Source organism: Sitophilus oryzae, unplaced genomic scaffold (genome assembly GCF_002938485.1).
Source record: "Sitophilus oryzae breed Bouriz unplaced genomic scaffold, Soryzae_2.0 scaffold_213_pilon_pilon, whole genome shotgun sequence".
In the NCBI taxonomy this organism is placed as follows: domain Eukaryota; kingdom Metazoa; phylum Arthropoda; class Insecta; order Coleoptera; family Curculionidae; genus Sitophilus; species Sitophilus oryzae.
Window position 1 is genome coordinate 32,691 of NW_022146767.1, and position 16,587 is coordinate 49,277.

Genomic DNA, 16,587 nt, shown 5'->3' on the forward strand with positions numbered 1-16,587 from the left:
TCTTGTTACCTGAATTAGAAAAGTTATGTTTAAGTAAATTCTTAAACATATCCTTTAATACCTACATATTTTGTAAAGGACGCCTATCAAACCTATAAGTTAGATAAGATTTATATTGGGGCGATGTAAGTAAAATTGCTGAAAATTTGATTACTCTTTTATTATATTTTTACTTACAAATTCGTGTACACTACTGTTTTCATCAGTTTTAAAACTTTCATGAAATGATGCACTAGAGGAATATCATTATAGATATATAAAATACATGAAATTTTTTTTTGTAAAGGATCAGCATATATTTACTATGTATAACTATACAAATTTGTATAGAGTTAATAAAGGATAAGTAAATTTTTGGTAACAGTGAATATTGTCATCGAAAAACTGTATAGAATCTGTATTTATGCGTTATCGATACTATATAGATTCTTTATTTGCGTTATAAATAGCTTTTTTCGTTTTCCTGTTATTACCGATTCTGAACCGTCTTAGAACTGTGATGCGTATGCGCAGAAAGAAATATGAAGACATTATTTCATTTGCGCATGCGCTGCAGAGTTCTAGGACGGTTCAGAATCGGTAATAACAGGAAAACGAAAAAGCTAATATCATTCATCTATTCTCTATAGGAGAACAGATACAGGCAGTGCTTTATGGTTGCTATAAAGATTAAATACAGAACATGTCTGAAAAGGAAATATTTGAATATTCTTGCTTTATATATGAGGTCTTTATCGCGACATCTTTATAGCAAAGAAACTAATCTATATAGGCTTCAGTTTACTATATCGCGTGGTTATACGGGTATTTCGATTTTTTCCAAATAATTTCTGAAGTAACGTCAATATTTGAATGAAAGTAGGTGTCTGGGAGTTTTTTGACATGAGAAATTTGATTTTGTTGTCAAAATGATTCTCATTTGTAGGGGGCGCCACCTATATGTGTTTTAACTGTTTTGAACAGTAATAACTCTTCTTCCGTACTTGTATAAAAGCAATGAGTATGCATTTCCATGACTTTTTACGTAAAAAATGTCTCTTGGTAAAAAGAGGAACCGTTCTAAAGATATTTATGGAAATAGTCAATACACGTCATTATTGACGAAAAATAAAGACGTTGAATAGATAGTTATTTGACTAAAATAATAAATTCGGAAAATTTTTATTTTTTTTTAATTAATCATAAAATTTTCTGCGAAGAAATGATGATAAAACAGTTTAATAACTATTCAGTCAACATGTTTAATTTATGTAAATGATGACAGGTATTGATAATTTAGATTCCAAATATCTCGAGAACCATTTCTCGTAGCGATTTTTCCCAAGAGACCTTTTTTAGGTAAAAAAATATCGTAAATGTATATTTTTTTACTCATTAGTTATATACAGGTTCGAACAAAAAGTTATTACTTTTCAAACCGGTTAAAAAATATGTAGGTGGCGCCCTCTACAAGTAGGAGTCATATTGACATCAAAATCAAACTTCTCATGCCAAAAACCTCCAAGATACCAATTTTCATCCAAATATTTACATTGCTTCATAAATTATTTGGAAAAAATCGAAACAAAAATGAAACTTCTATACCCTGTATCTACGAAACTAATCATTTTAGAACATACGTTTATAGGTACTTTTTTACTTATTGTTATCTGCAGAATATGTATAGCTCGACCTGTGACGTCATTTTCTTTTACCATAATGCAGTATTTAAATATAAACAATCCCCTTAATTGACGTAGTGTCATATACTATTTTCTTCTTGTTCGCTATATCGTTTTAAAACAAGTATGCATGACTTTACTTCACTTTTGTGTGTGTATGTATAAGTTTATATAAAAATATATGTATATATCAATTTATTAAGTTATGACGAATACGATACTACCAGTTTTGCCTGCAAATGATATTGATTAAAAGTAAAAATAAATTAAATTTACATTCAAATTTAACTTTTATAAATTTACTGAACCCATAACATCCTCCTTATGGGTTGAATTAATAAAAAAATAATAGAGATTACTATTTATAGGCAACACATAAATAAAATTTGATGTTTTTTTTGTTTATTCTGTTTGTTATTATTTGTTAGTGTAATTCTCCCCTTAATAATGTTGTTTTTTTTATTTAATAATTATTGTGTTGTACCGATATAAGCGACAATAATAAAATATATTTGATTCACAAGTAAATGTACGTTTTTTTTTTCGTTATTTTACCGCTTCTGGCCTGATATATAGAATGTTCAGCGATTGTTCAACGTCACGTCATATTTTGTCGAACTCTCTCGATCGCTTGCCAACCAGATGTAAGAGATTGGTGACGACGTCATTACGGCATTTAGAGTTGTTTTAGTACAGTACGTACCGGGTGGCCAACTAAGAATGGACGCCGGCTTTATCTCAGAAACTACTTGTCGTATAACTTTGGGAGAAAAATTCTAATGAGTAAATCGACCAAGAGAAATCGCTGGAAATTATTTTCAAGTTCGAAAAATGTCCGCTAGGAAGCGTTTCTCTGATAACCTATCAGAAAACAGGGTTTTTCTCAAAAATATGCAGGTGAACAGGTATTATAAATATTACTATTATAATCATCGAGATATGTGTAATTTTTATAAAAAAAAAGTTGTGCTCATAAATCTGATAATAACTCTGGTTTAGGTTAACCGATTTAAACAAACTAGGGCTCGTTTAAAAGAGCTTTTCTTCCTTAATGATATCCAGTATAAATTTTGTTTCCATAATTTTTTTCGTGGTAGCTAGAGGGCGCTGTTTGACATCATAACAGATATTGCGCTTTTCCATAAGAAATTTAAATAGGAGACTATATTTCTCTTTGCACAGTTAAATAAAGCATAACATTTCCAAAATATCAGCGTAAACCGCAACTTTCTATCTTGTCTCTAACCGGAGATATTAAGAGAACAAATCATGTTAGGCTGCCGCTCAGGATTATATGGTCTAAAAATTATAATAGTAGGCTAGGAAACAAAAAGAGGTAAATAGGTAACGTCAAAATATCAAAACGTTTAAGTTCATTTTCATGCATTCGAATTTCGACGTTTTCTTAAAAAAAATTACGTCATAAATTTTTAAACGTGTTTATGTAACATTATCGTCCATTCGCATAATTTTTACAAATTTCTTGGTTAATTATACGTAGGTGGTTCTCAGATTAAAATGTCCAGACGTCGGACAATCAATAATTTAATTGAAATTTCTAGGAATTTTGTGCCGCCATATTGCTTTTAACAATAATAAATTTCGTATAGCCTAAAACTAGGGGTTTATTTCATGTAACGTCATTTAGCTATTAATCCAAGTTCGTCATTGATGTCACTTGTTTTCGTGTTTTACCTGTTGTTTGTGTTGTTTATTATTATATTATAAAGTTTATGTCGTTTGGGTCACTTTTCATATAAACTCGAAGGTTGTGAAATTGGTCTTAATCTTTTTATTTGATTTAAAAAAACTGAGAATTTTTAATTTTAATTGGTCGAAATTTTATTTATTTATTATAAACATCCTGTTTAAATTAAACACAAAAACTACAAATAAGTTGATTAGTTTTGTAAAATCTGTCAGAAAATGGGACACTCTGTATACTATCTTTTTTTGATTTTAAAAAACTGAGAATTTTTAATTTAAATTGGTCGAAATTTTATTTATTTATTATAAACATCCTCTATACCGAATGATCCAAAAAAAACCGGCTGGGGTATGACAATCGATGATAATTTTGACGACGTCAATCTCCAGATGTCATTTACTAACAATTGACATAAAATTTGGCAACAATTAATACTAATTATCGAATGATTAAAAAAAGATTTTTTCTGTCTGAAAACGTTTTCAGACACAGAAATCTATATATTTCGAAAAAATATGTCTCATCGAATTTAGGGATATACAGGGTGTCCCAGGTTGAGCGTGCATTAGAAGTTTCTAGAGAACCACAATATCTAGATCGGAATTTTTTTGCACATCATTGTTTCACAACGAGATCTATCGATTAAAAATATTTTCAATATGGCGGCACTTCCGGAAATACCGGAAGTTGACTACAACTTTCTTATTTTAAATAGCCGCCCCTATTTTTTATTTCATACTTACATTCTCTGTAAAATTCTATGAATATTGATGTTAAACACTCTATATCTAACATTAACTGTTTTTGAGAAAAAAAATATTTAAAATTTTTGGACGAAAAAAACTACCTGTCAAAAAAATTTGTATAGCCTAAAAGTCAAATTTAGTAATTGCTACAGCTACTGTGACATATAGAGAAGACATGTAGGTAGCTATTTCAAAAATTAAATTGTTCAAATGTCATATGATAATGGCGGTAGCTGTCATGGAATTGAGTGATTAAAAAGTTATCATAAATCATTTTTTTTCAAATGGAAACCTACTTTTTTTATTTCACTAGTGAAAAGATTTTACAATTCGTTACTTTTTAACTATACATGTTCCTATACCAAAAATAAATCGTTTTTAAGTTATTTAAGATTTAGTTTGAAAACGTATATTTTTCTTGATTTTATCTTGCTTCCTTTGACGTTAAGTGTCAAAAAGTCGGATAATTTATTTTCATCTGTCAGAAAACAAATTATTTCAATTTTCTTTATTGTAAATACTGTTGCCTTAAAAGTTTAAAAAGTGTATTTATAAAAATATATCTCGTATTTTCGCTCCTTAGTGATATCTAATAGTTGATATTATTAATTATATTAATAATGTACTGTATCAACCCTGAAAAAAAAACAACGCAAAGTTGGCTTGCAAATGATGATCGATAACATACTGCTTTTTGAACAAATTGTCACAATACGACATGGCCAGATCTATTGTTTTACATCACTTGACGTTTAAAGTCATAGGCTACTTGTTAAAATCAAGTGATTAAATGGTATTAAAATGAAATTAATATATATGTTTTGATATTTTGACGTAACCAATTTACCTCTTTTTGTTTCCTAGCCTACTACTCGAATTTTTAGATCAAATAATCCTAAGCGGTAGCCTAACATAATTTTTTCTCTTAACATCTCCGGTTTGAGATAAGATAGAAAGTTGCGGTTTGCGCTGATATTTTGGAAAGTTTGCGTGCTATTTAACTGTGCAAAGAGAAATATTTATAGCCTCCTATTTAAATTTCTTATGGAAAAGCGCAATATCTGTTATGATGTCAAACAGCGCCCTCTAGCTACCACGAAAAAAATTATGGAAACAAAATTTACACTGAATATCATTAAGGAAGAAAAGCTCTTTTAAACGAGCCCTAGTTTATTTAAATCGGTTAACCTAAACCAGAGTTATCCTTATTTTAAGAAAAACTAGTTTAACCTTCCCCCACCACTTTATTTTATGAGATAGAACAAAACACTCTATATAGAAAAATTACAAATTTCTCGATGATTACAGTAGTAATATTTAAAATACCTGTTCACCTGTATATTTTTAAGAAAAACCCTGCTTTCTGATTGGCTATCAGAGAAACGCCCCCTAGCGGACATTTTTCGAACTTGAAAATAATTTCTAGCGATTTCTCTTGGTCGATTTACTTATTAAAATTTTTTTTCCCAAAGTTATACGATAAGTAGTTCATTCTAACTTGGCCACCTGATACATATATTAATTTTAGTAATTGTCGTTGTCATTTGATTTGGGGTTTGTAAATGTGTAATTTCGGTATCTTTTAACCGGCCAGGATAAGACACTAAAAACGTTAGACGATCAAATCTAATTTTCCAAGGCTCCTTGATTATAAATTAGTGTTTTTAACATAGCCATGGTGCTCTAGATCTCGGAGCGTCCGCGCGGATGTTTTTTCAATATAGCTCATCCGGACGGATAATACGCGACCCATATGAAATCGTTCATATAAACTCATGGTACTTGCTCGAAGTCGCGGACGGTCCGTCCCGGACTCTCCGCTCCATCTGAAAACGCTGTAAATTTTTCTAAACACTAACAGCAGAGTACGTAGATCGCCGAGTAGCGACAGAAATCGTCGGCTCTTTTGATGTGGTGGGACCAAATGTTCTTTCTCTCTCTTTTGACGTGTTTGACAGATAGACTACGTATTTAACTGCTTAACTTATGAAGTGGTCCTATAAACATGGTATACACTGCTCACACTTTGAAGTGGAATTAATTATAAAGTTTTATACTTATATTTTTTGTTTTATTTTATCCTTATTTCTAAATTTGAATGTATAAAATATCTTACTGCTAATAAATAATTAAAAAAACGATTCGTTGCCTGAGGTATACTTGAAATAAAGTATATAGAGATATTTGATAAATGGCAACAGTGGCAACTTCGCTTCTTCGTATGACAGATAACCTACTTATTTCGCGCAGCCGCAAAGAAAATTGAAAACGGGACTGTCGCTACTCGTCGGTTTAGATACTCTGCTAACAGCGTTTTCAGATGGAGCGGAGCGTCCGCGACGGACGTTTTAACCCTTTGGGTACGCAACCCTAAAAAGTAGCCCAGTGGAAAGCCGAATCTCTCTGAATTCTCTTCTGAATTCTTCTTCTACAGAATGTATCTCTCTCTAGTCATGAACGATAAATCCTGTAAAACTCATGAAAATAGGACATCCTGTATATCTCTATTTGTATGTATATTCGTTCAATTAGTTTATTTACGAATCGTTTTAAATGTTCCATTATTGTTGCGATGTTATAATAAATATTGACTCTTGTTAAATATTGACATTGACACTTAATAAATCTAGTTTTCAGTTAGGCATACATCTTACATGGCACGAATGTGTGACTCATACGTGTATTGTACCATGTGATGAACAGGTTTAACGACGATTTATTTATTAATTGACGATTAAAAGGTTCAAAAAAATTCTTTATTGTATTAAGTTATAAATAAAAAATAAATATCTCAATTACAACCTAATTTATAGGTACTCTAAATATAGTCCGTCTAGAAAGTATCCGGAAAAAAGAAAGCAAAATTACAATTATCGATATATATTTTTAGGACTTGAGTTAAAAACATTATAACAAATTATTCATTTTATTTACTTATACGATCTCCATTTAACTCCAAACACTTAACTAAACGTCCAGGTGCACCCGAAACTAGGTTCACACCATAATGTTCAGTGGCGGTAATCCAGGCCTGTAAAACTAAGCGAATCAAATCTTGTTTATTTCGTGGAGCTGCTCGTTCCACTTCAGTCTTCATTAGCCCCATCTGTTTTCAATGGGACTAAGATCTGGTGAAGCTGCTGGCTATGGAATTGTTGCCAAATGGTGTTCTTGCATCCAAGCTTGAATATAGGCGAATATACGTATGGCATCTTGCATTATCCTGCTGAAAACGCCACGCCTCTGGATATAAAACATGAGCCGTTTCAAGAAAAAAAAAACATTTAAAATATCACGATATTTTGCACTATTAACAGTTCCATCAGCTATACACAGAGATGTAGCACCACACACCACACAAGATGAGATATTGCTCCCCAACCCATTATTTTAGTGGGAAATTTTGAAACGTGAACGGTAACATTTTCTTTTGATAGGATTTTTAGGTGGTTTCCACCCAAGAACAGTTAACCTAATAGGACTGCTCATTCAGCCAAAAGTGTCCGCCAGGTGCATGCGAAAACTACTCGCTTTGTGACGTCATTGTAGCCCTTGTCATGGTTATTAGTCCTTATCCGGCAACCAATAATACACACACGTGCATTATTGGTTGCCGAATGCAAAACGTTCATTATTTAGTTTATTTATTTAAACACCTTATATGTATGCAGTATAGAAAATTAACTGTATAAATCGTATTAAATACTCGGATAATGCATTTTTAAGAACAGCAGTTCCCAGCAGCACCTTTTGCAAGCAGTCTTTTTAGAGTACTTCCATATTTTGCTTTAAAATAATTAATAAACAAAATCGTGGGCACTTAGTAAGCGCTTTGTCACAATCCACAATACAAAATGAACGTATTTATACACTCTATAGCTCTAAAAACTTTAAAGACACATTTTTCACATTTAAAATTGACAAAATAATTAACTCAAAATTTCTTAGCTGTTATTTTTATAAGTTTACCATAGGCAACTAATAATACACACTATCATGACAAGGCCACGAAGGCTTTGACAAGGGCTACAATGACGTCACAACTGTCAGCTGAAGCGCGGGAAGAGGCGAACGTACGTCTTATGAGGATGAGCAATCCTATTAGTTTACCGTTCTTGGTTTCCACCAAGCTGGAAACAACTTTCGTCAAAAATAAAAACATTATTAAAATTATCTTCTTGAAAACGTTGACAACAATCCATTCTTCGCTGTCTTTGTAGAGATGTTATTGCAGGGATTTTTTTGGCTTCCTTGCTATGTAGTCTTGTGTTTCACTGAAAACGGATGGTTTCTGGACACAGTTTTAATTTTCGCTGGCTTCCAAATCTGTTAGCCAATTTGCGAAACCCTAGGCGTGGATTCTGTCATCCTAATACCACTAGCGTTTAAATTGTTTTCGCGAATCTTATTAAATTGTTATGCTTCATATCTGTGCCATTTTTTATCCTCTTTATTGTCTCATATCTCTTTCAGGGGCAGGAGATTTATCTACAAAAAAGGTCTAGAGGGGCAGTGAATAAAAAAACATTTATCTTAACTTTTTTATCTTTATTCTAAGAACAGAAAAGAATTCTAGTTATATAAAATCTAAGAGAATATTAAAATGAATTTTTTTCACAAAAAATTGGTGGTTCAAATTTAGTACCACTGAGCAGCAACGTGAATACATGTTAATTCATATTCCTGACGAGTTATAATTTTTGGCGCTCTAGCAGTCTGTTTGCTGTACAAATTGGTCTGGAAAACAATGAAATCCAAAAGTTCATCTGTGAAGAATAACTGGAAAAGCTTTCCAGGTGTTGGGGTGTCCATATTCATTACAATATCGGTTATTCCAAAGTCGTCAACAAAATCACCTGGTTTCTCGGGAAGCATAGTTTTTGACCAATCACGACTGTCACCTACGTTGCAGGAGGAGGAGGCTCTTAACTGGGACTGCAAAACTGAGAGGGGTAAATCATCCTCTGGGTCATCCTCACTATCAGTTTCCAGATCAAGTTTCATAATAATTATATCTTGAGTATTATCCATCATATCTGTTTCTTCCTCAGAGACGTCAACAACCGAATCTACATCAGATGGAATGTCTTCTATGCTCTCCATGAGCTCATCGTATAACATTCCAACTAATTTGAACGGCAAATGATCTATTTTATCTGCAAATGAAAAATTAGACTTTAGCAAAAACGCGTTACGGGGCGGTGGTACATATATAATACCATAACATTTATTGAAACATTTTACCAAAAAAAAACGATGTTTCACAAGTTAATAAGTAATAATGGGTTACTGCAACATATCTAGACTACGAACCTTAATAATAACATCACATTTGCTTACCTTTATGATCTATTTGCACTAAAAACACACCGAATCATTAATCCACCTGTTTTTGTAGCGATTTTCTAACATAAAATACGCCTGAGTGTGAAAGCGGCGCACTGGCTAATGTAACATTAAAAATACACGATTAGACACACGCGTTAAATGTTGTTGATCCACAAATGAAACCACCGAGCAACAAGTTACAAGCTTTTGAACAAGTGGTATATTTTTTGGACCATTACCCCATTGAATCAATTTTTGATCGGGTACATTTTATGTACCACTGACCCTGAAAGAGATATACTGCACTTGTTCCGAGTTCAGCCAATTGCACCAATTTTTTAACGTTTCGAACACCTTATATACAGGGTTGTTCACCACATACGACACGGAGTATTGTAGCTAAACGATGAGATTTTTACAAATTGTAAGTTATGGGTTCGATGAAGGACTATTAGAGGTACAATTTAAAAATAATTTTACAAGATACAGAGTGTCCCAATTAAGTAAAAAATATCAAAGTTGTATTTTTTTAAATGGAACACCCTGTATATTATTACATTTTTAGTTTCTACGATTAAAATAAAGGTAAATTTGATTAAGGTTTATTATACTTAAACCTTACCGTTTTTGAAATATTTTCAATTTTGTGAAATTGCAGTAATAATTTTAAGGCTTCATTTCTCCAAGGGTATCAAAGTTTTTAATACTAAATATTTACTGAAGTTTATTTATTGATCAGTTATTTTGTTGCAATAATAAAAATAATACTACCTTATACAGAGTGCCTAAAAATTTATTTTATATAATTATTAGCTTCAAACGGCAATAACTTGTTTAATTTAAACGGAACACCTTGTATATTTTACGAGAATCAGATGCACAATTTAATTGTCTATCAAATTACATTATACCATTTTTTACCTATCTCTTTAAGTTTCCGAAGAAAATGCATTTTCTTGTAATTTAGAACTTATTTATCAATATACCCATGGAATATTGACATTTTAGATTATTTTTAAAGATGTACCAAATTTTTAAAGAGTACAGATACTAATATTGTCGATATAATTTGTTTATTTTATTAAAAAATAAAAAAACTGTTTAAATATTTGTTAAAGGGGACCAATTAATATGATTCCAGTATTCAAACTACATTAACTGACTGTTTGCGTTGATTAATAATAATTGCTCCAAATACTAAAAAATTGAATTTTGTATGGGTATTAGACAGTGTGATAAAAAGAAACACCTTAAAAATGATATTTCATTTTTTAATAAATACTTATTTATAACAACAGAGACTTTAATTTGATAACTTATTATTATATTGATTTCTGACTCAAATCCACATTTATTTAGAATAATTTATTAACGAACACAATTAAGTATGTAATTAATTAGTATATGGGCGGAAATAATGGTGTTATATTTAATTGGTATACTCTTTTATAAAGATTTAAATAGTTTTCTTTTTGCATACAAATGGGCTAGTAATATTATCGTTTTGCTAAAAACGATAATATTACTAGCCTGTACATTTTGTACATTTGTTGCTTTAAAAACAATCTAAAATGTCAATATTCCATGGGTATATTGATAAATAGGGTCTAAATTATAAGAAAATGCATTTTATACGAAAACTTAAAGGGATAGGTAAAAAATAGTATAATACAATTTGATAGACAATTAAATTGTGCATCTGATTCTCCTAAAATATACAGGGCGTCCCATTTAAATTAAAGAAGTTATTGGCGTTTAAAGCTAGAAATTATTTAAAATAAATTTTTAGACACTCTGTATAAGATAGTATTATTTTTATTATTGCAACACAACAACTGATCAATAAATAAACTTCAGTAAAAATTAATATTAAAAACTTTGAAACCCTTGGAGAAATGAAGCCTTAAAATTTTTACTGCAATTTCCCAAAATTGAAAATATTTCAAAAACGGTAAGGTTTAAGTATAATAAACCTTAATCAAATTTACCTTTATTTTAATCGTAGAAACTAAAAATGTAATAATATACAGGGTGTTCCATTTAAAAAAATACAACTTTGATATTTTTTACTTATTTGGGACACTCTGTATCTTGTCAAATTATTTTTAAATTGTACCTCTAATAGTCCTTCATCGAACCCAAAACTTGAAATTTGTAAAAATATAATCGTTTAGCTACAGTACTCCGTGTCGTATGTGGTGAACAACCCTGTATACAAATATTCCACCATTTCTCTTTTTATTTACTTGCGACATTATTTCTCAAATCTTAAGCTGGTTTACAATCAACAATATTTGACAGATGGTGTTGCCATGCGACTTTGGTCATAGCCTACTATCGGCACAACCTACATGATGGATTACTGTTGTCTTAGAGTGTTACAGAAAAAAAATACACTAAAATTAGGAAAAATATAAAATTCCGGATACTTTCTAGACGGACTATAGTAAGTATTTAATAAAATGGTAAAAAGATAAATATCATATACGATCAAAAAACACAGGCGTCAGAGTTCAATCATGTCATAGATAGTTATTTACAAGCCAATTTGACGTTATTTTTATAAAATAATAATAAACTACATTTTTATGAACTGCCGGCGTTTTTAACAAAAGAAGGAATATTTTACAAAGAGTTTTCAGTCGCTTTGCAAAATGTCTAATGAAGAGTAGTCAGACTGAACAAATCATTTTACGCGGGATTGGTATAACTAACCTAAATTTATCCAACGACATTTCTTGAACTTCTCTTTCAAAATTTGGAAATAATGGCTCAAAAAGTAATAATTCTCTTAAATAGAGTATGGTTGAGGTATGATTATTATAAAGATCTAAATTCATTTTATTCTAAAAGAAAGCAAAGTTCCACAAAGAAGCAGTCCTGTACACAGAATCGAATTACAGAGTATAATAATTAAATGAAATATTAATATTAAGGTTTTAATATATATTTTGTATTTAAAATTATGTTATTTATAATTAAAATTTATGAAATAGGATCCAAGTTGGTTCGTCTGAACAGAATAAAATTTTGACATAAATAATAATTATTGTTTTTGTATAGGTAAATATGGAGTATTTTTATTAAAGAATAAATTTTTCAATATGCTTATGCTCATAGCTGATAAACTTTGATCATTTTTTAATCTGCCTGGCCTCGATTCTCCATTTGGCATTTTGTAAAATGACTGAAAACAGGCAGTCTTTTTGCAGAAGTGTACAGAAAATATATCATCTTTGTTTAATATGCCTAATTCTGATTAGGCTTTTTGCAAAGTGACTGAGAATAGATAGGCTTTTTGTAAAAAAATTTCTTCAAAAAGCCGGCGTTTTATAGTATGCCTTGTAATTGCCTAGTAATTGTGCCTAGTAATGCCTAGTAATTTTGCAAAAAGCCGGATTATTCTGTACGCCTACGACATATACAATACCATACTATCTACGAACTGTATAATACAAGTGGACATAAGATACTACACCACAATATTTTTATTTTTTCTTTCTATAATGTTGTTACCCTGATTTATAAAAAGAAACATAAACATTTTTTAGTTTCTTTGTTACTTCGTATACACTCACAGACCGGAGTATCTGAAAAAAAAAGAAACACACTAATGGTATATTGATTACATCGTAATAACGAACTCGACCTGTAATTGTTATTGATTAAAAATATATATGCAGGGCTATCTAGAATTTTCCGGACTTTCTCGTATTTTTTTCATTTAATATTGCATTGATAATTATTCGTTTGGAAGAATACAATAGAAAAGGATAATGTATACAGGGTGTCCCGTGCATTAGAAGTTTCTAGACAACCACAATATCTAGATCGGATTTTTTTGCACATCATTGTTTTACTACGAGATCTATCGATTAAAAATATTTTCAACATGGCCGCACTTCCGGAGATACCGGAAGTTGACAACAACTTTCTTATTTTGAATGGGTGAACCCATTTTTTATTACATACATTCTCGGTAAAATTCATTAACATTAACCGTTTTTGAGAGAACATGTGGCCATTTTATATTAATTTATCAGAAGTACTCGTAATAATATTATTTTTTCCATAGCAACTGTTAAAATTGCCTTAGGTATATCCTTCAAAAATAGTAGATACTACTATTAAAATAATAGTACTTTAACCACAAGGGTATATTAAATGATACTTTAACGGCGAGAATAGGTTAAAAACTTTATTTCTTCTCGCACGTTTTTTAATTGCTTCCATTTTTGAAAATTTTTGTATTCCTTTTCATAAGTTATTCGGGATTTAAATGGAAGTAGTTTGGATATGGCGTTTGTCGCCTCATCCTGAATATCTGTTGGTAATTTACGTATTTCCTTTTGAGCCATTTCTGGCTCCAGTTCAATCAGCAATCAACACGAAAGAGAATTAAAAAATATTGACTCAAAACTGACAACTAAAGAGACAGCTTTATTTATTTGTCAAATTACATAGAAACCAACGTCAACCCAGCACAATATTTTTTCTACTCCTAATAAATTCCTTGAAATAATAATTTCTGAATATTCTTTAAAACGTAACTCGCTATGGAAAAAATATTATTTTATACACGACGATAAAATTGCATTATCGTCTTCCGAAATAAATTCACTCGCGATCTCATCGCACGTGAATTAATCATTTCGGTCGATGATAAAATATCATTTTATCGTCTTGTATAAAAAATAACTATAATTGTTAACAAATTTGCTTACTTCGTACCCCACCCGCATTTCAGTTTAGTGTACAAAATTAAGATACAAATATGAATTATAAACATCTAACATTCTGAACTCTTAGCCATGAACAAGATCCTGAAAAATTAAAAATATATCATCTCGTCGGCTCTGTATTTTAAGGAAAAACTTGTTAAAATCGCTGATCAAAGACTTAAAGAGAAGCGATAAAAGTTTTCTAATACTTGATTTTGCTACTTAAGTTGTAATCGAAGTCCTTACAAAAGAGAGAAGCATCTCACAGACTGATAATGAGAGGCAAAGGTGAGTTTTGACTTTGACAACGTTTTGACCTACATCTACATTATCAGATTACTAAAGAACAGGATGTGGAGGAAATATTTTTTGTATGTTTTTCATTATTTTTAGATATAGTATGTAATGAAATTTCCCTTCTACAGATTTAGGAACTTAAGAATTTTTTATTAGAATTTTATGAAAGCATGTTTTCTAAAAACTGCATTGATATTTTGTCATAAGAGCCCGAAAATATGAATATAAACGAATGCTGTTTTTTATTGACAACATGCTTAAATGAAAAATTATCATGTTAATTTTGATGCACGTGTGTAATTCGGTAGAATACTTTAGAGTAACCCGAGTAAAAAACATGAAAATACAAGTGAAAATATATAGATTTTTTAAAAACATTTATTTGAACATATTAAAAAAATCTATTTAAAAATGAAACAATAAAATTAAACAGAACTTATAATATTAAAAATTACATGAAGAATTGCAGTCAAAAACACAGTAATAAAAATTATTATGTTTAGATTCCGTTGCGGTACTTGTAGATGCTGAATTTGAATTGAAATTAAAAGAATCTATAGTAGGTACAAAAAAAAACATTAGTATTATTATTAGAACTTGTAGCAGTTTCATTGTTTCTCATTTTTTCTACTAAATTTGCATGATGTTCATCATCGAGTTGAAGGTAAGGTTTAATTGACTTCGAGTTTGCGTGCCCAGTTATTTTAACTATTGTGTTCTCCTCAACCCCCTTCTTTGATAGTGTCGACACAGCTGTTGCACGTAGCGAATGATTAGAAATGTTTACTTTCTCCGTAGCCAAACCTGATTTTTTCGCTTCGATAGACACCCATTAAGCAATCGTATTTTCCCCACCAGGAAGGTTCTTGAACCATTTACCCATTTTCCAGGAAGGATTTACAGTTAAAAACAATATTGGATTAATTAATTTTCTTTTTTCCATACATTTTTTGAATAGCCTTACTGGATATATATCCTGTTGACCTCTATTTATGACCAGCCATTTTGACGGAGCACAAGATTTATCTCTTTGAGTGGTTTTATCGAATATCGGGTTGTATTCAATGCGACCGGTGGGTTGTCCTATATTATCAATATCATCTTTAAAATAGGAAACAAAACATTTTCCTCCCTCTCCTCCTCGCCATTCCAATTCGTAGGATAATACAAAAAATATTTTTTTTTGCAAACCATCGGGACATTCTTCATTACAATTTCGTACCATCAATTTGAATTCTTCGTATTTGAGTGCCTTGGAGCTTTCTTTTCTTTTTAGAGGGTCCATCTGCAATTCCTTCCTTTTGGCACTATTTGCCTCCCGGGATATTTTAAATTCGGTGTCAGTAAAAGGATTAAATTTAATATTATATTCATTTTGGTATTTTTCCATTAATAGCTTGGCTGTTACATTCCAAATAGTTTTTACCGTAAAATCCTTATAGTCTTGGCCCTTTTTCCATTTCATATTAAATGCCCAATCGGTCAAAATATTGGCCAGTGCCGAGATTGATATGTTCGCATCCAAAATGTAGTTTCTATCTTTTATAATGTCCATAAACTGTTTCCATACATACTGGTGATTAATTATAGTGTTTTTCGGCTTACTTTCTGCAACTTTTTCTTTAATTGTACTTAAAGAATCGTTTCCAAATCGAGACACTTTTAGAATACCTATTAAAAATAATTTACGTATAAGTGACAAATGTGTCATTGTCACTTAGACATTCTGCGGGAAATTTTCGCCGGGTAATTTTCGACTTAGCAAAAAAAACTCATAGGCGTGTTTCTGGGATCGAAATATACCACCAGTTAAAATATCTGTACTTATTTCTGGGACACCTTGTATACATATACAGAGTTGTTCACCACATACGACACGGAATATTGTAGCTAAACGATTAGATTTTTACAAATTGTAAGTTTTGGGTTCGTTGAAGGATTATTAGAGCTACAATTTAAAAATATTTTTACAAGATACAGAGTGTCCCAAATAAGTAAAAAATATTATAGTTGTATTTTTTTAAATGGAACACCTTGTATATTATTCTATTTTTAGATTCTACGGTTGAAATAAAGGTAAATTTGATTAAGGTTTATCACACTTAAACCTTACCGTTTTTGAAATA

The 16,587-nt window shown here is 30.7% G+C and overlaps 1 protein-coding gene across 1 annotated transcript; it reads right to left on the minus strand.

The window, feature by feature from the left end:
* Window positions 1-8,753: 8,753 nt before the first annotated feature.
* On the minus strand, window positions 8,754-9,535 carry LOC115884234. Its single transcript, XM_030902741.1, has 2 exons — window positions 9,456-9,535; window positions 8,754-9,271 (listed from the first exon to the last, which is right to left on the minus strand). Exon 2 carries the CDS (start codon window positions 9,234-9,236, stop codon window positions 8,754-8,756), a length of 483 nt encoding a protein of 160 aa, XP_030758601.1. The 5' UTR covers window positions 9,237-9,271; window positions 9,456-9,535.
* Window positions 9,536-16,587: the final 7,052 nt, after the last annotated feature.